At 39.2% G+C, this 18,754-nt stretch overlaps 1 protein-coding gene across 1 annotated transcript in view; it reads right to left on the minus strand.

The window, feature by feature from the left end:
• The window catches only part of ABCB5 (ATP binding cassette subfamily B member 5), a gene marked incomplete at both ends in the record, with an annotated part of 49,474 nt that extends 31,653 nt beyond the window's left edge, over positions 1–17,821 (minus strand). Inside the window, 17 exon segments of the mRNA XM_080609601.1 lie at positions 718–888; positions 1,813–2,013; positions 3,867–3,992; positions 6,347–6,457; positions 7,373–7,444; positions 7,448–7,485; positions 8,460–8,638; positions 10,970–11,034; positions 11,038–11,100; positions 12,109–12,213; positions 12,216–12,288; positions 13,375–13,566; positions 13,793–13,861; positions 14,321–14,472; positions 15,512–15,560; positions 15,742–15,826; positions 17,719–17,821. Coding sequence (XP_080465727.1) covers positions 718–888; positions 1,813–2,013; positions 3,867–3,992; positions 6,347–6,457; positions 7,373–7,444; positions 7,448–7,485; positions 8,460–8,638; positions 10,970–11,034; positions 11,038–11,100; positions 12,109–12,213; positions 12,216–12,288; positions 13,375–13,566; positions 13,793–13,861; positions 14,321–14,472; positions 15,512–15,560; positions 15,742–15,826; positions 17,719–17,821 — 1,854 coding nt within the window.
• Between the last annotated feature and the right edge of the window lie 933 nt (positions 17,822–18,754).

An 18,754-nucleotide genomic window follows, 5' to 3' on the forward strand; every position in this document is an offset into this window, starting at 1 on the left:
ATTCACTCAGTCATACCAATGAATTCTATGATATGGATATCAGTGTGCAGTAACTGTTTCCAGCAACCTGCGAAGCAGCTATAGGAGGACAGCAGACAATGGAGTTCACTTGATGGTATGCAAAACCCTCTCTGCTATGTAGAGTCTGTTTTGTACTTACTTTGGCAAGAGCCTATAGGTTATCAGTGAGAAATGCCAGTCTTAACTTTGGCTTTTAAGGCCAGACCCTGAAACTTTTATTTCAACAATGCTGAATCCACATTGCCTTCAGTGGCTTATTTAAACCAACAGCAAATACAGACATACGTCTTTATGTAAACACATGTATAAACTCCACGTATCTCAGGATTAACCCTGGCACTCCACTGTGTTTTCGTAAGCTCTGATTAGTGTTTTGCTTCTCAGAATGCACTGGTATAAGATATAGTTACCTCAATACTAATTTCAGTATAGATCAACAGCTACATTTTATTTTGCATTTAAACTGACCATTAATGAAGGTGGCAAATTCTGTATTTCCCTTGAGGCATACTTGAAACTCATAGCTCACTGTGCATAACTACTGAAGTGAAAGGCAGAATTTTTCACTTAGCTTTTAATACATTAAAATAACTATTAGATAAATGAAAACCTATACTTAATATTGTATGGTAATTTTTCTTAAGTGTTATTGCACCTTTTCATGGTGACTGGTAGCTTCAATAACATGACTCATACCTTATCAAGAGCTGCTTGCACTATGGATTCACTCTGAGTATCTAGTGTGGATGTAGCTCCATTCAGAAGAAGAATGTTGGGATTTCTTGTTAGGGCATGGGCAATAGCTATTCGCTGCTCCTGTCCTCCACTCAGCTGAGCACCTCTTTCTCCTACCATAGTGTTAAACTTCTGAGAAAGGAGAAAACAAACCAGAAGTTATAGGGTCTCTGAAATCCTCACTGCTCTGTGCGATCATAAGTACCTAGTTTCTAGACTAGAGGTATCTTTATCTGGCTGACTTGAGCAAGGACAGAAGAAAAGTGCAACTACATCCAGTGGTTCCTGTTGATTGTCACTCCCTCTAAAGTGGCAATTCTCAAAGTTCACTGTATTCTTTTACTATATAATAAATACGATCAAATAATTCTTCCTGAGAAGAAGGAACCTTGGAATAGATTGACGTACTAGAAATGGCACATTCTTGAGAGAGCCAAGCTCTCTGTTGTAGAAGAATTTGAAATCAAGTCCCAGGTAGGCATTTTTTCCACTTTTTAACCGCAGGATCAAAAGGAAGAACATATCACCATACATTCCTGAGGATGTTTTGAATGACTGACCTCACTTCCCACCACCACCCTGAAAGGAGTAAGAGACCTGCTGCTAGGAAAGGGTCCAAAGCTATGAATCTCAAGCACTAGGAGAGCTCAAGCTTCCAGCTGCTAAAACCAGCCTTGGTTCTGGACATGCTTATTCATAGACATTTTCTACTGAATGTGCAAACAGTTGCTGACAAAAGGTTTTTGTATTTCTAGATCTTCCCAACTTCCCGTGCCTCATGCACAGTTCTCATGACAGTACAGCTGTGAAGCTTCCCTTCTCTCGAGTTAAGCCATTGACATTTTTTCCAGACTTAAGCACAAATCTGTTGAGGACAACCAACCAAAGGCACAATATTTAATTCAAAAAGTCCCTGAACTGAAAGCTACTGGAGGCTAGGAGAGTATTTTGAGAAGTTATACTACAACTGAGTTCCCATTCTCTCCCTCTCAGAAACAAGACACCAGCCTAAATGGACATTTCATTCTTATACTCAAAAGAAGTTCATGAACTCACATCAGGCAGTCTAGATATAAAGTCAAAAGCATTGGCTTCCTTGGCTGCTTGCTCAATTTCAGCATCAGAAATATCTTCTTGGCCATAGCGAATGTTATCAGCTACTGCTGCAAACAAAGCAGGCTCCTGGCTCACAATACCAATATCTTCTTGTAGCCACTTTACATTAAGAGTCCAAATATCACAACCATCTAAGGTGATCTGAGAGGAAAAGCATGTCAATGAAGTTGAGGAAATGCAGTCTATTAATAATAAAACAATTATTTACTATTACTTAAGTATCAGCTACAAGAACCAAAAAGAAAAGAATTGTAGTCATAATAGAAAACTATGCTGGGGGAGAAATTATAACTGTAGTTTTTCCATCCACTATGCAAGCTAGAAAATGGTGTGGAGCAGAATAAACAGAAAACATATCGTGTTTTTTCTTGTTGTTCTCTCCCCACCAATAACCATCCTGTCAAAGTTGGCTTAAGAGTCTTTGAGCTTCTGTGCATGTTTTCTACCCAGTTCTCATGCCCCTGTACCAGTTTGCTGCCCTTGCAGTTGTGGCAACGCAATTGTCTCTGTGGCTGTGCTATACACCAGATCGAAGAAACAGTCCATGTCAACTAAAAAGGAAGGGAAAGTTATTTTTAACTTAAAACATTTGCAATGTGGTCCTAGGAACACTGACATCAGCACAGGGGAGGAACAGCAAACTGAGGCATGGGGGCAGGAATGAACAGTGGCAGAAACAGTAAGTCAAAGAAACAACTGTGTTGATAATGGATAAACACCTTGATGCATTATATAGTGATAGTTCAGTGTTTAATATTTGAAATGCTTACTTAGTTCTGACTAGCAGTGACAGCCACTAAGTAGCATTCTTCAAATATTAAGTATAAACCAAATATTTTCCTTAAAAATATATTGTTTACTTTCCTCCTTTTTGCCTTTGGAAATTTCTTCTGGAAAGTATTTACCATTTACTGACTGGACCTACTGTTTAGTGGTAGAGGAAACATATAGTGTGTAACAATGGAAACTTTGGCTGTGGGCTAGCAGGTGGAGAAAAATGAGGCAAGAAAACAACCATTTAAAATAGGAAAACTCTCTCTAGGTTTTAGCTTACGTTCAATTAAAAGCAGAATACAGCAGAACACTGTTGGATTATGCTTTGCCTAAAAACGTTTACAGAAAAGCCAATTGTTGATGAAAATAATTTTGAATCCAGATCTTGCATCTATTCAAAGACTTGTGGTATTTATTATTTCTGGCATAGTACTGCAAGAAGAAGGAGGAGAATAATGAAGTCAAACTAACAGAATCAGAATTACCAGGTTGGAAGGGACCTTCAAGATCATCGAGTCCAACCCATGCCCTACACCTCGACTAAACCATGTCACCAAGTGCCACATCCAATCTCTTTTTAAACACATCCAGGGATGGTGACTCCACCACCACCCTGGGCAGACCGTTCCAATATTTTATTATTCTTTCTGTGAAAAATTTCTTCCTAATATCCAACCTGTACCTTCCTTGGCGCAGTTTGAGACTGTGTCCTCTCGTTCCATCAGTTGCTGCCTGGTGAAAGAGACCAACCCCCATCTGTCTACAACCTCCTTTCAGGAAGTTGTAGAGAGTGATAAGGTCACCTCTGAGTCTCCTTTTCTCCAGGCTAAACAACTCCAACTCTCTCAATCACTCCTTGTAGGGCTTGTGGTCCAAGCCCCTCACCAGCCTCGTTGCCCTCCTTTGGACGCGCTCAATCGTTTCCACGTCCTTCTTAAACTGAGGAGCCCAGAACTGGACACAGTACTCAAGGTGCGGCCTCACCAGTGCTGAGTACAGGGGAAGAATAACCTCCCTGTTTCTGCTGGCCACAGAAGACAGTTCATTTGAAATTTAAATTGTGGAAATACTAAACTATGCAGAGATATGCACAAATTTAATAAAAATACTAAAAAAAAAAAAAAAATAATAAAAAAAAAAATAAAGATTCAGCCAATATGGGAAACTAATGCTTACCCTAATGGCTCTCAGCTTTTTACAGTTTACTTGCAAGCACTCACTTCTCCCTCAACAGGATCATAGAACCTCTGCAGCATTTTAATAGTACTGCTTTTCCCACAGCCACTGGCACCAACTAAAGCAATGGTCTTTTCAGTTAAAACTTTCAAGTTTAGACCTTTGAGGACCTGGGGAGAAAGAAGAATAAATTAAACATTTATATTTTAGTTTGACAAATTTGATTAGAGAACAGTCTGTCAAGGTAACTGTAGCAATAGTCAAGTCAGTAGAAAGGGGCACAGTCTGGACAGATAGCAATATTAGTAAGTTAATTGTACCTGGGAATATTCTGGGGCACTGATATGAAAGAGACTGCATCTATGCTTGTGAAGTGTATTAGCCTTTGAAACAGGATGGCTACATGCAACCTGCCTTTTGGGAATGGTCCCTGGATCCTTCAGTCTACGAAACCAAGCCCGGGAATTACTTGAGAAGACTGATAACTAGAACAAAGCCAAGTTCATGCCAAGAAACATTTTAAGAGTTCTCTTGCATAGATCACTGCATTCCAGTGCCTGGGAAAATTCCCCAGCACACTCAAATCAACTAATATAGGCACAGCCACAGTACTCTAAACTTGATCGTTCACTTTATCCAATTTGTGTGATTGGGTAGCAGGCTTGGGGTCTTACATTCTCCTGCTGCCCTCCATTTTCCAATGCTTAGATAATGGCATAACAGTTATGAGTCTCACAGAATACTTCTAAGGTGCTAAACATTATTGCTGAGAAACAACTCTGCTTTGTTCTATTTTTAGAATATAAATGACTGTTTTGATATCTTCTGGAAAGGTAACTTCTGGAAAGCCCTTAATAAATCCCAATACTTATTGTTAACAGCCTCAGCAACCTGGGAGCAGTTACAGATATCTCTGTTGTCATTTTCATATTTAGGAACATTTTACCTCAAAAGACATCCATGTCATATACTAGTAATGCTGTGTAGTTTCCAAGATATTTGGCTGCTATGGAAACTCTTCTTGTTTATACTAGGTTGATTTATAATTTTGCCTACACATGTTTTTGTAGTGAGAGATTAAAATAGTTGCAGTATTGCTCTCCTCTTCCCATGTTACATCCAGCAAGGTTTGCCTCTCCAGGAAGCTCATATCCTGGTGCCTGCATTATCAAGTAAGACCTATATTTTGGATACCATAATTTCTCCAGATGCAAATAGTCGCAACCACCTTAAAGATTATTTCTAAACCTCTTTTATCAGGCAAGGTGTTGTCAAGATTAAAACTTACAATAACTAGACTCCTGAGGTTGATTTGGTTTAGCCTGGACAGGGGAGATTACACTGTGTTGCATCAGTTGCTTGAGAGATCATGGATAACTTGTGGGTAACATTCACACATCTTTGCTGATTCCCTCTGGCCCTATTAAATAATGTTGATACTCTAGGCAGGGAGAGTTGCTGACTCAGACTGGGGAAGGATGACAAAATATTTCTTATTTCCCTCCCTTTGGTGTGTAGACCCATTGCACAGCTAGCTCATGGGACTGAATAGCATTTTTAGGAAGAAGGATGAAGAGTCTGCTTTTCACTTCTAATTTCTGAGCCAAGAGTGAAAGAAGATGCATTACACTGGCTACAGTTTGGAAGAAAGCCTAACTCTGACTCTGCCCTTCAGCAGCCTTAGTGTCCTGGAAACAGATTTGATGCACAATGGGCCAGACCTCAGATGACTGAGGTGGGAAGAGCCATCTGAAGAAACAGACACAGTGATATGAACATTCCCATTCTCAGCATTTAACTGGCATGCCCAGCTTTTAATTGCTGACATTTGAAATCTCTATTTCTACCTTTTTCTTCACCAAGTAACAGCAGCAGCAAACCTCTTTTCCTTTCACCTTTATCAGGGTCTTCAAAAGATTACAAACTGTTGAATATGGTAGAGAGGTCAAATCAGCTAGATCACCACAAAAGTAACCACCATGGCGTAACATACATAGCACTGCATGATAAGGGTATTAAGGGAAGTTCAACTGGCAAAGAATAGGAACATCAGTTTATTGAACAGCAATTTTAACATCTGCCCAAAATAACATTTGGCTTCAAATGTGTATTTAGGATGATATGCTTCAATCCATGTGATGGCATATTGCTGTAAAGCCTATCTCAGAGGTCATATTTCACATGGGATAGCACAGCTACTCTGAACAAAAGACTGAAAAGAGCTACTTCCTGATTTAACTGTGTAGAGTCTAGAAGCTTTAATGGCAGATCTTGAAAAATCTTGTTTGGTCTATCAGAGTTCTTGTTCACAGAAATTCAGACTACGAGTAACACATTCTTAGCCTTGTCCAGAGGCAGTAGATCTAGGGCTTTATTTTTTCCCCCAATAATGCACAAAGAAATGTCCTGCCTCTCAAGACAGGAATGTATTTTGCATTCAAGAACAAAACCAACATTAGGCAAATAATATGGACATAGGCTGCATAATTTCAGTACAGTAGATTAATCTAAAATGAACACTTACTTTAACATCAGGTCTGGATGGGTAACCAAAATGGACATTTCTGAATTCAATTTCTCCTGTGAGTCTGTCTGGTTTGTAGCCTTCCTTAGAACTGCTGTCTATAAGCCGTTTCTGGAAAGAGGTTTAAAATATATTTAAAATATATATTTAAAATACATTGCTGCTTATTACATTTTTGGAACTGTTATTTCAGCTTGACACATCATTCTCTTCTTTATTTTCTCAGCTGCTGGTTTACACTTCAGTACAGAAGTGTACTGGCAGAGCTGCTGTGTTTTACTCACAGGATGCTGAATGCAGGGGAACATCTCACTGTTAATTCTACTATGACAAATATATTACATTTTCAACATTATATATGTTACATTTTCAAACGCAACAAAATCCACACCAGAAAACCTGTAATTGCAGAACTTGGCTGTACTATCTTGCAGCTAAACATCGCCCTCAGTTGTCTCTGTAGGAGGAGTTTACACTCACATCAAGAAGAATGATGTAGCCACTTCTCCAAGAGCTTTCTAGTCCTACTTATTTAAAATATTTTATATATACAGATATCCCATTGCTGCATAACACAGCAAGACCTCGATAATAACAATGTGGAAACCTTTTCTCATAGCAACATCAGCACTGCAGCTTTATGATTTAAAGCTTTCAATGGCACTATTAATCCCCTCCTTATCAACTCCCCCCAAAAAAACAAACCAAAAAAACCAACAGCTCAACTGAAATTGTGCATAGAATTTCATGCCTTACTATTTTCCCTCTGGAGCTGCCACTCTAATATTAGAGAAAGACCTCATCCATCAATCTCAGATACACATGTCTGATTTCCCAACATTCATTGTAACAAATAAAGAAGCAGTTTTCTTGATATGAATTGAAATATTACAGGTTTCAGTGGTCAGCATTTATAGTTTGAATATACGTATATAGTTATGAATGCTTTTGGTTATGTCTCTTGAGGAACAAAAAAGAGGGGGGTGGAATTAAGTGTGATTGAAAGGCTTCCACTTACATAATTACTTTATTGATAATCTGATACACTTTATAGGCAGCTCCATGTGCATTAGCCACCTTCTCCAAGTTGGGAGCTGCCTAGCCCAGGGTCAAGGCTATGATGAACACAGAGAAGAACACTTCCAGGAGACAGAGGGTAGCATCGCAATTAACAGTGATTACAGAGCCACCAGTGCTCAGCTGTTAAATGTCCACGTCTTTCGACTGCACACTTTCCAGGAAAATAAATACAAAAGTGAAAAGAGCATTTCAGTCACTCCTGCTCACTCCTCATTTTCCTGGGGTGAATGGTAACTACTGAAACATGCTTTTGTGCCATGAATAAATTTTCTTTTTGATATTCTTGCATTTTCTATCATGTAGGAATAGAACAAATATCTTTCTGTGTTGCTTTCCAGATGTTCTCAAAGCTAAGAGGCTTACAAAATTTATTCCATATTTTCTTAACTAAAATCCCACCTATGTGACCAACACAGGATTAACTTCATGTGCTTTGAGGAACCATACTCAGGAGAACTCATCAGACATCGCTTTAGTGTGTAAGTTAAGCATATAACCAAACTTTTGAGAACAAGAAGATAGCTAAATATCCTCAAACCATTACCAACTTGGACATATTGGTAAGGTACGGTAAACACCTTCAAGTAAACCACAACAAATATGCAAAAAGACATTATGGCTAAATGAGATATTGAGGACTTATCAGTACACTTTTAGCACACCAGTGGTATTCATTTAATCCTAGTGTCTAGCTAGAATTTTGTTGGCAGTCCAGATTACTTGTTTTTGCTCCCTAACCATCAGCTCTAGTTTGTTCATCCTGCCCTACAACAGGGTGCAAGACAAGTGACGAAGCACAGACACTTTTGCCTCTACATTGATTAGAGTGGGAATTCAAGGTGTCCTGTTCAAATTTGTTGTATCAGAAGCTAGGGAAGATGAATGCCTTCCTTTCAGTTCTTTTATTTCAAACGAGCTGCTAACAGTTAATTTAGCAAGCACTTGGCAGAAAAAGAGAGATAATTATATACAGTACTGACATAACTATTTTCTTGAGGCTACAGAGCATTTTTCAAAGCTGGCATTGCTGCACTTACAATTAACACACGGCTGATGTCATAATTTTCATCCTCAGCAGTGAGCTTGGTTCCATACCAAAATGCAAGTGCATAGGGTCCAAAAATGAGAAACTGTGAAACACCTAGAGATGTGCTGGTGGTAATGGATTTTTTCAGTTCAACACTTTTAGCCACCTCTAAGTTAGCATCATATCTGAAAGTGGATAAGGAAATCATTAATCTGATTGGTACCACATGCCACTCTGACTGATATTTCCCACTGCCCTTTTTTCAATTAAATGGATTTCTGCCATAAAAGCAATTAAAGTCTCACAGAAAGAATACAGACTTATTTTTTTGACAGAAGACTAATAAAGATAGAATTCACTTTAATAAATCTGCTCTGGCATATATTGGCAACACTGTCATACCATTATAGAAGACATTTAGAAAACAATTGAATAACATGGTTATTCTCGAAGACGCAGTATCACTCTTGAGCCATTTGTCCTAAAAGAAAACCTTGAAAAAGTTTTATCAACATTACCTACCCAAGGTAAACTTTAGTCTTCCACATTCAAAACAGGTAAAACAAAAAGCAAGCCCAGGCACTACAGATTAAGGTAGGTAAATGAATAGAGCTGCCTCTGGCATTTGAGTTGTTCTCATACTGGCTATTCTGGGAAGCCAGGACTCCTTCCTTTAGGTTAATTTACTGATTAATATGGCAATATAGCAAACAAGTGGACATGGAAGACTAGTATGAAGACTGACAAGTTCAACTGGAGAATTATTTCCTCTAAGAACAGTTTGTATTCATTCATCTATAGTTTCCAGCTAACAGCTTTCACTTACTCAAGCTCATTATGGAAAACATAGCCTACGGATAGCGTATCTTTTTACTTGCCATTGACATGCTCAGCAGCTGGCAGTTTTTTCCTAATATATGTTTTCTATGAAAAACAACCCCATAAAAAGAAGAAATGAAATCGAGTCAGCTGGGAAGGAATCTTAAAACAACGTGTATTAATTTTGCTCATGTAAATTACCCACAGGCTACTAATGCTGTATCATTACTCAAATATATTTAAAAGTTTTGGCTTGGTTGTGTTCTTAAAACCTAGCCCTACCTTTGAGTCAACAGCATCACAGGTCCTCCAGGGAAATGAGAACTAGATTTAAGGAGTGTAATGAGTACATGTGATCACTCAGCTACAAAGGAGGAGCCAAACCACTGCCAGAAACATAAAATGACTGAAGATCTCTTGCAAGCATAAACATTTGCACTCAGTGGAGGCACTGTGCAGTGAAAGGTTTTCCAAACCATGAGGCCTTCGTTCAAGAGTTGTGTAGGAGCTTGAAAAATGCCCTAGTCAGCCCCTGGTAGGAGTGTTTGTCCCTAGCAGATAATGTTCCTAGGAGAGCCACTAGTTCCAAGGGTTTTTACATTAACTGGAGGTAGAGTTGTGGGAGAGGCTGATGGGACAACTATGGAGGAAAGGCCTTGCTGTCATGGAGTTACTCAGGTATTAGCTGTTTTTTTTCTAGACCTCATAAAAAAAAACCCAAACAACAAAAAAACCTAAGCAGGAACAATAGTTTGAAGCAGCTCCTGTCACTGGATTTTCAGACCCTGGTATTTGCAGGGACCGAGAAGAAGGGAAGGAGAGGGACAACTTACCTAGGTCATCTTAGGGCTTTTCTGCCTTTACTGCATAAGCAGAAAGAGTCTTAATATTGTTGCAACTTAAGGACAAATCCCAGTAAGCAGAACACAGTGCTGTAAGATAGTCAGAGCTCAGCCCTTGGAAGCAGGTGAACGCAGCAACAGGCTCTAGGACAACTGAGCTAGGGCTAACATTGCCTTAGAAATTTCACAAGGGCAGGGTAAACATGAGAGTTAAAAAAAGATAGAAGAGATTCATGGATCATATGAATCAGGTCTTCCAGTTTGCCTTTCCCAGCTGCATGGTACTGGTGATGCCCTGTACTTGCATATTGTTTATGCTTGTTGAGTTATCTGATATATATGTGAATAAATTTGTGGTCAGTCATATCCACCTTACCCTTTTACAAATGACTAGGGCCAACACTGGGTTAGGTCAACTGCAAGTGTTATTTGCAAATTGTAAAAATAATAAAAGCCAGTAATGTGATTTTGCTGAAGGCTGTTATCCAGTGAAGTTTGAACATAAGCTCATCAATCAGAGATCAGAACAGCAGTGCATGTTCTAAAAGTTAAGCAATTAATCACATGCTTCTCTGCATTTGACTACTAGGTAAAGATAACCTTCCTACCACTTTCACTTTCTATTCCACTCCAGATCTCTATCAGAGGAGAAATTTGAGTCTGGGCTGCAGTAATAACAAAAAGTACCTTGTATGCACTGACTAGGTCTATTTACGCATTTTTATTTCAGGTAAGCTGTCCACTTATAGAAAGATAAAATGACACTAAGGAGACTCCCCTGCCTCCCTTCCCTGGCCCCCAGACCAAACCCCCAGCCAATCTCCTGCTCCATATTTAAAATAGAATTTCAAAAACTTACTTTTTGCGAATGCCTTCTGCTGCTCATTGAAAGCCACAACAGTCCTGACTGCTGTCAAAATTTATTTCGCCACAGCTCCTGCTTTGGCATAAGCAAACAGCTGTTTAGCAGTAAGGGATGCCAGTAACTGGAAAGTTGAGAAACAGTGTTACTGCATTCTGCTGAAAGGATATACACACTATATCACTGAATAAGAACGAACACTGCTCAAGGCACAAGTTGAGATTTTAGGAAGGAGTCTGTCAACTCTTCTCTTTGCCCTGAATTTCCTCCAGTTCCAGCTCATTCTCTGATTGTATCCTCATTACAGTGAAAGACTACCATGAGCATCAGATGAGCTTCATGACTGATCACTTTCCTCCCAGCCTGAGGACAGCCTCTGAACTACACTATGATGTGCGTGTGGGTCAGGAAGGTGTGCTGTTGCTGCTCTGCAGGGTTTTCGGGTGTTCAGAAACTCAGAGCACCAGTAGACATTGAAGGTAGTCACATTACAGCTTCTAATGTTCTTCTTCCTAGCTTATCTGAAATGCTTCTAGTAGGAAAAACTTCCTAGTACTATATACAAGTACATATAACACTCAGGAGTACAAGTGGTACCCATGAATGTGGCTACAACAGTTCACAAAGCGGAAATGTTTTCTTATCTGAAAGGGAAACCTCTCCAGGTGTTTTTACTAATTTATATCACTCCAGTAGCAGCTGTATATATGTCCTAGAGTCTACCCTGTACACAGCATGAAGCTTGGTAAACTATTTGCAAGAGATATGGTATTGTACTTGAGCAGATGGAAAGAGCTTGAAAAGTATCTATGTTAAGAGCGAGGGCCACATGTGTGTGCCTGGACTTCCCCAGTTCTCTGCATGAAGAAATCACTGTGCAAAGATGCTGCGATGCAGATTACCCTCCTGTGACAAGCCATAAGGACAGAGTACATGGACAGAAGGAACATGATTCACAAGTACATGCTTGGGAACTCAGAGAAAAGCTACACGAGGAGCAGAAATCACAAAGTAAGCATAGGGCCAACAGTACCAACTTAGAAACCACACTAGGTTGCTCCCATTCTCTCTTTCCTGTGCATAAGAGTTGTACTGTTTTTCTGGTTTGCTTTGGTTTTTAATTCACACACACAGATGACCAAACTGCTGCTGATGCAGCAAGCAGAAGGCTAACAGACAAAATCACCAATATCAGCTTCCACCCATAGATGAATCCTGTAATAATCCCTGCCAGAAATCCAGAAATGTGGCAAAAAAACGTACAAATATACAGATCTTGTCTCCAATGCCTTCATGGGGGAAAAAAAAAAAGAGAAAGATTTATTAGCTTTGAATGCCTTTCATTCTAACTTCCTCCCACTCTGCTTCATGCTGTGTGGCCTACTGTCAGAAGCTTTGCCATTTCCTAACTGGCACAGTGAAATTTCTAACCACAGCTACTGAACGGTACCTCCAGTCTTTTGTGTGGCCACAATACAGCAGAAACCTCCTATTTTTCAGGACTCGTTTTCTCTATTTTCCATCATTCTCTGCTGTTTCTGCGCCCTGTCACTATGTCACAAATGGACTAGTTTCCTTAACCAGCATCCAAATGGAGTAATACAAGTAAACAGCCAAACAGCCTCCTCATATCCTGTGACCATCTCCAAATGGTTCTTTCCACTCAGCTCTCTGATGCGTTTTATGTTCTTAATTTTGGCTACAGACTGAGATCAAGGGTCATCTCCATTTTACCAAAACAACCATTATTTGGAAGAATCTCTGGCTTTCACATAAATTTCCTTCCCCACTTTCTCTTCTCAGAACGTACAGATAGATATTAGAGTTGAAAGTGGTTTCACTTAAGCTTCTCTTACACCTTTCAAGACACAGCTCTGTCCAAAGCTACTATAAAACCCAGGAAAAAAATAATTAATTTGTGTTCATGCATACAGCCCCATTGCATCTTGGGGCACACAGCCCTCATCCCTACATCTAAATCAATGGAAAAACTCAAAGACTTTAACTGGACAGAGTCCATCCTGAGATCTGGCTTGATGCAAATGCAAGCTCATTTGCATTAAACAAAGTTTCAGAGCTTTCGGTGTTTGTAAACTAGCTGGAAACAGCAGAGCTGTTTATATAGACTGTCTGCTATGTACTTCATGGACATTAGAAAGCCAATGCCAAGCATTTCACAGCAAAACCCCTTCCAATGCATGTATCACAGAAACTGAACAAATGAAGCTGAAAAGGATAATGAATTTCTCCCTCAGAGCAGTAACATTTCACATTCTATGTTTTTTGTTGGGTTGTTTTTTGTTTTTTTTTAACTCTCTGTAGGCTATACCACAAAAGACAAACAGCAGTTTTCTTTAAAACATCATACTTAGAGGTAAAAAATGAACAGAATCCTTACTCTGTCAGCCTGGTGTTCAGCATTCCTATTTGGGCAGAATCAAACCAAGCCATCTTCTCATGAGGCACTGCAAAGAAGAACTTCTGCCGGATTCTTGTGGTCTGCCTCGTGGCAGCAACCAAAAATATCCATGCTTGGATGGTGCTCAGGACCAACACAGCAAAACCAATTCCCACACAGTAGTAAGCATACCTGTGATAAGGGAACAAAAAGCCCCACTGTGTGTTGTGAGAGAAGTTAGACACATAAAGCAACAATTAGTCTTCGTTTACCCCACCAATGTAAATACTGAAGCCTGTGATACATTCTTGAGAAGCCTTTTTGAGAAGGCAAACCTTTGGCTTCTGCTGAAAGGAATAACATAATAAAAGGAAATCCCCCAATGCCCTGTAAACAGAACAACTACAAAGACTCTTACTTTGTCATTTCACTTTCTATATCTATGCCTGGAATTGTCTGACAGCTGGAACTATTTACTGACGTATCTGTGGGAAAAAAAAAGGTAGTAATATTTGTGAAAGTGTAACGTAGAAAATAAATCAGGGTAATTTAGGGTCATCAGATTTGGAACATTTTGTATTTTACAAGTGGGGTTTTGCAAAATACAAAATCATTTGGTAAATACATTTATTTTTAAGGAATGTCCTGTAATTAGAGCCTGATAACTGATGATACAAAAGGTGGTCATGCTTCTTACTGTCTTGCCAAAGTTGAAGTCACTCATAAAGAGCACATCCAATGCACTCCTCCTGCCCTGGTCTAGCCATTAAAGATTGATTAAAATGACTGGGCAATTTCCAGCAGGATGAATTTTACTTATTATATACTTTTTTAGATGTGTAGCAGTGCATAGCCTGGGGAAGGGAAAGAGGGTGGATGAGGGTGGGTCTTAGCCCCTGTAGTGAAACATAACCGGCATATAGAAAATCTAATTTTAACTTTTTACCTTGACACATTTTCTTGCACTCTGCTTTTCATAAAGCTGTTTGTCATATCTCCATAGACAATGACCATAAGTGGCATTCCAGTACCATTTGCAACAGCTGTGATCAAACCAACTAGTAACAAAAGGACATCCACATGATCAGCATAGCGAAACTATGTGATCATTAAAAAAACCCAAAACCAGAAAGTGAAGTTATGCCTGACAGTTCAGTATTTGTTATACTACAGTGGACTTTCAGATTACGCTTTACTTCTACCTACATATTCCAAGTAGCAACAGCACTCCAACTGAAGGTAAACTCAGAACATAAGAATTTTATAGTAAGTCCCATACATCTTTAAATCAGTACTCAGTATGGCTACTAACGGAATACTGGCGGGACACATGATTCTTCCCCAGCTTGGCAGCAAAAAACCCTAAGTGTATGTCCTACATGTTTCTAAGTGATAATATTCTCTGTACAATACATTTTATTTTGTGTTCCTTTAGTTACATATTTACTAAGATAATGCCTTTGAAATGTAAATGAGAGTGAGTTGTTGACCAGCACCTGTGTTATATCTACTAGCAGAAAATGTTTGCAGCAGGGATTGTATCTTAAGGCTTGTCTACCCTTGAACAGTTGTTTGGTTTAAAGAAGGATATGAATTTAAATACCATAGCTATTCCTGGATGTGATTAATCTGAAATCAGAGCATTTTATTTCTGACTGTCCTAACCCTCTTCCAAAGTGTAAGTGACATATGAATAACACTGAGAAGAATAAAACTTCTCTTGTTCCAGAATAAGCAAGTCCACGTGTATGTTATTTGTGAATAGCTGCTGTATGGCAAACTGATACAAAACCATACCACTAGCTCTCTCAGAAAACAGACGCCTCGGATGTCAAACATAGGATACATCCTTTACAAAGCAAAGGCAAGGGCCTGTGCAGTATATATGTCCTAGGTCAGCCTCAGCCGGGATGAGCTTCATCTTCCAATGCCACTACAGCTGAACTGCTGTCAGTGCTACCAATACACTGAGGGGGGAATATGACCTAACTGGACAAATTTTAGAGAGGTCTAGCATCAATAGGTCTCAGGCTTTTTCTCCAAGATTTGATTGCCTATTAATTGCAATTCATAAACAGTTCACAACGAGAAGTAACAAAAAGAAAATATAAAGCAGACCATCAACTTGGACACTAACCAATTCAAATATGTCAACCACCTGTTTCTCTGGCTTCTCATTTTCCTTCCTAGAAGAAAATAAAAAAGACTAATGAACATGTGCTTTTTCTAGTGAAGCTATATTAAACTCTTTAGCCACCTCCTCCGCCCTGCCCTCACACAGGGCACCTTACCCAGTACACCAGTGACCAATGTGTTAAGTTCAAAGAATACCTGCTCTTAAGAGTACCTACTTTTGAGAGTACCTACTTTTTGTTCTTGGGCTTTAACTGGTCACTTGGTTCAAGATTTTCATTGTGTTGGAAATAGGAGTTGTATCTCTTGGTTGAAGATTCTGTCAAATAAAAAGCAAAGTTTTTGTTTAGGTTGTTGGGGTTTTTTTTGGTTTAGTTTTTTTTTTTTTTGCTTAATAAAACATCTTTTGTACCAGTTTCTTGCAGCTTTCCCTGCTGATTCTTTTTTATTTAAATCTTAAGGATTAGTTTTTCTCATGTTCTTGGAAAAGCCTCATGCATTTTTCTTGAAACTTCATTTTTCTTCAGTTCATCTCTTCTACTCCAGAAAAAAAAGGTCCCAGCTCCATTTATGAGACTGAAACAAACTTTGTTTTTACAATTAAAACATATTTATACAGAAAAGCTATCTAAAAGCAAGAATTAATTCATCCTGCAAACACCTACACAACTGAATGCAAACGAGGAGAAGCACTGCTGAAATAAGTGGACTTGCTTATGGAGAAGATTATAATTGCTGAAGGTAACACAGAATAGATAGGAGTTAACAGAAGAATCATGTCTTCGCCTGTAATAGCAGTCTTCATTATTCCTTTGTATTGCAATAATTACCACATAAAGCTAGGGGCTTTAGCAATCTACACAAAAAAGGAATCCTACCCCTGAAAGATTATGATTCTAAATGCATAAGATGAGATGTAATAAATGGATAAATAAACTGATGAGCAATCACAGTAGGGAGCTAGCTGCGAATCACATGGGGAGAAAAAGGGCTCCACGCACCAGTCACACCCAACTTACATTTACCTTAACTTTACGTAATGACTCACCATGAACAGAATTTTCTACATACTGTTTTTCACATCAGGCTTGTTTAGAGATTTGTTTAAAGACCTGCTTAGACAACCATTTGAAGGTAATAATGTGCTTTTACCTTACTGAGATTATTGTAGGAGCATTTTCATGCCCAGGCTAAAACCCAGCTGAATAACAATGGAAATGAACTTTGTTGAACTTGGTGGAATACTTTATACATTAATGTTTTCTAGGTGTTGGCTTTAGTTAACTCTTTGTGTAATTTCCTATGAAATCACCACAGCAATCAGGAAAGATTTATAACACACCTTTAGATTTGGAGCTGTGGAATATAGCCCTCAAACACACACATGGCTTTCATGCCTGTGGCTTACCAGCATCAGAGAGGTCCTTTTCTGTGGAATTTACAACATATTTCTTCATTGTTCTTCTTTGTTTTATGTTTACGAGATGAAGTCACTTTAATCAAAACCTGCATCAAAAAAGCAAGAAAACATTTAGAAATAACAAATATTTAAAGAGTTCACGTTAAAACATTTGTGGGGTTTTCAATGACTCAGTACATCCTGATCTCAACATGGTCCTGCTTGAATGTGACTCAAAAAAACCCCACCCCCAAAGGTAACAGCGTGACAAAGAACTACTTTTAATGAGAATTAAGAACAGTGCAAGCTATTACAATGGAACCAAACTCAGTGGCCTTTTTAGCCAGTTTTAGTAGTCTTTTATGCTAAATCATTCATATACAAATTATGGTGGATGATCTATTACAGAATGGGGAATTTCTCTCATTAGCTTACATTTGATTAGAACTTATTGAAGAGTCAACACAATCATGGCTATAATCCTAGAGACTAAGGTTATTTGGGATGATAGAGTGGTTTGAGTTGGAAGGGACCTTAAACACCACATAGTCCCAATCCCTTGCCATGTCCGCATTATGCCACACACCAACTATGCAAAACTTAAAATCGGTAAATGACTGGTGTTCTGAGTTTCCCAGGTCTTTTCTTCTTGATGCATTGTATATACAGGTTTAAAAAATAATATAAAAATAAAAGGGGGCAAAAAACCCTACACATGAATTTGGTGAAGGCTAAAATAATAACAAAACCCATAATAAAATATATTTCAAAACATCTTTTAGGGCAGATTCCTGACTGTTATTCCAGCTTACTTTGACAATCCACACCCGCTGGTGACCACAGCCCCTCTCGATGTCCCCAAGCACCACGGCGACGACGGCTGCAACTGTCTGCCAGGCCCCACGCAACCCGCATCCTGCGCAGCGGCCCCAGCCGCCTAGAGCAGCCTTTCTAGCAGCAGCGCCGCCTTACCGTTCCGCTGACCTTCCCTCCCACCTGCCCGCGGCTCATGGTTTCAGGTGAAGGTCGGTGCCGCAGCCGGGCAGGAGGCGCAGAGGGAAATGCCTTTTGCCCACAGCAAACCCCTACCAAAGCCGGAACAATGATGGCTTGGAAAGCTCTGCTTATAAGCAGAACTGAGGAGGCGTTTGAACATGAAGGGCCTGTCCAGTGAAAAAGTCCAGGCTTGTGAAAGCTATCTGTAAGGTCACATGAAAGCTGGGTAATTGCTTCCTGTGTTTGGTGGGTTTCAATTTAGGAGTAAAAAACACTGGTGAATTTGAACTGAGACATGTAATGAAAGAAGTGTTTTGATTTCCCACTTCTAAACGACACAGAGATCAAAGCTAGCTAAATTCTTTACTGTTTTTAGGGAAGCTAAAGATCACATTTTGTTCATTTATTCCCCACCTCTTCACCACAATGTGTGTGGGGCTTTGTTTCAGGAAAAGTTAAGGCTGTTTCTTGCTTTGGCTTAGCTCAGAGGATTGGTTTTTTAATTCCTCTGAAGAAATAAGGTAAACAGATTTTCTGCGCAACTCCAAAAATAACAGTTGTTCAGCTTCTCCCACCCGCACATATTGGAATCTATCATTTACTTACAGTAATGCTTTTAGTATCTGCAAAAAAATAAACTTCAGCTATTTTCCCGTCCACTCAAATTCCATTATCCCAAAGCTGAGTGCCAGATAATTAACTGCAGTTACTCAGATGCAGTTATTCTCAAGTAACAAGTTCAGGACTCATTCCAAGTTAGGCTTCTCTTTTCTGCCTGCCCCACAGGATCCAGGTTATATTTTACGTGTTGGTTATGGTGTTCTGAAAGAAACTCAGAAGAACAGGCATTAT

The sequence above is a fragment of the Psittacula echo genome (assembly GCF_963264785.1).
Source record: "Psittacula echo genome assembly, chromosome: 2".
Lineage (NCBI taxonomy): Eukaryota > Metazoa > Chordata > Aves > Psittaciformes > Psittacidae > Psittacula > Psittacula echo.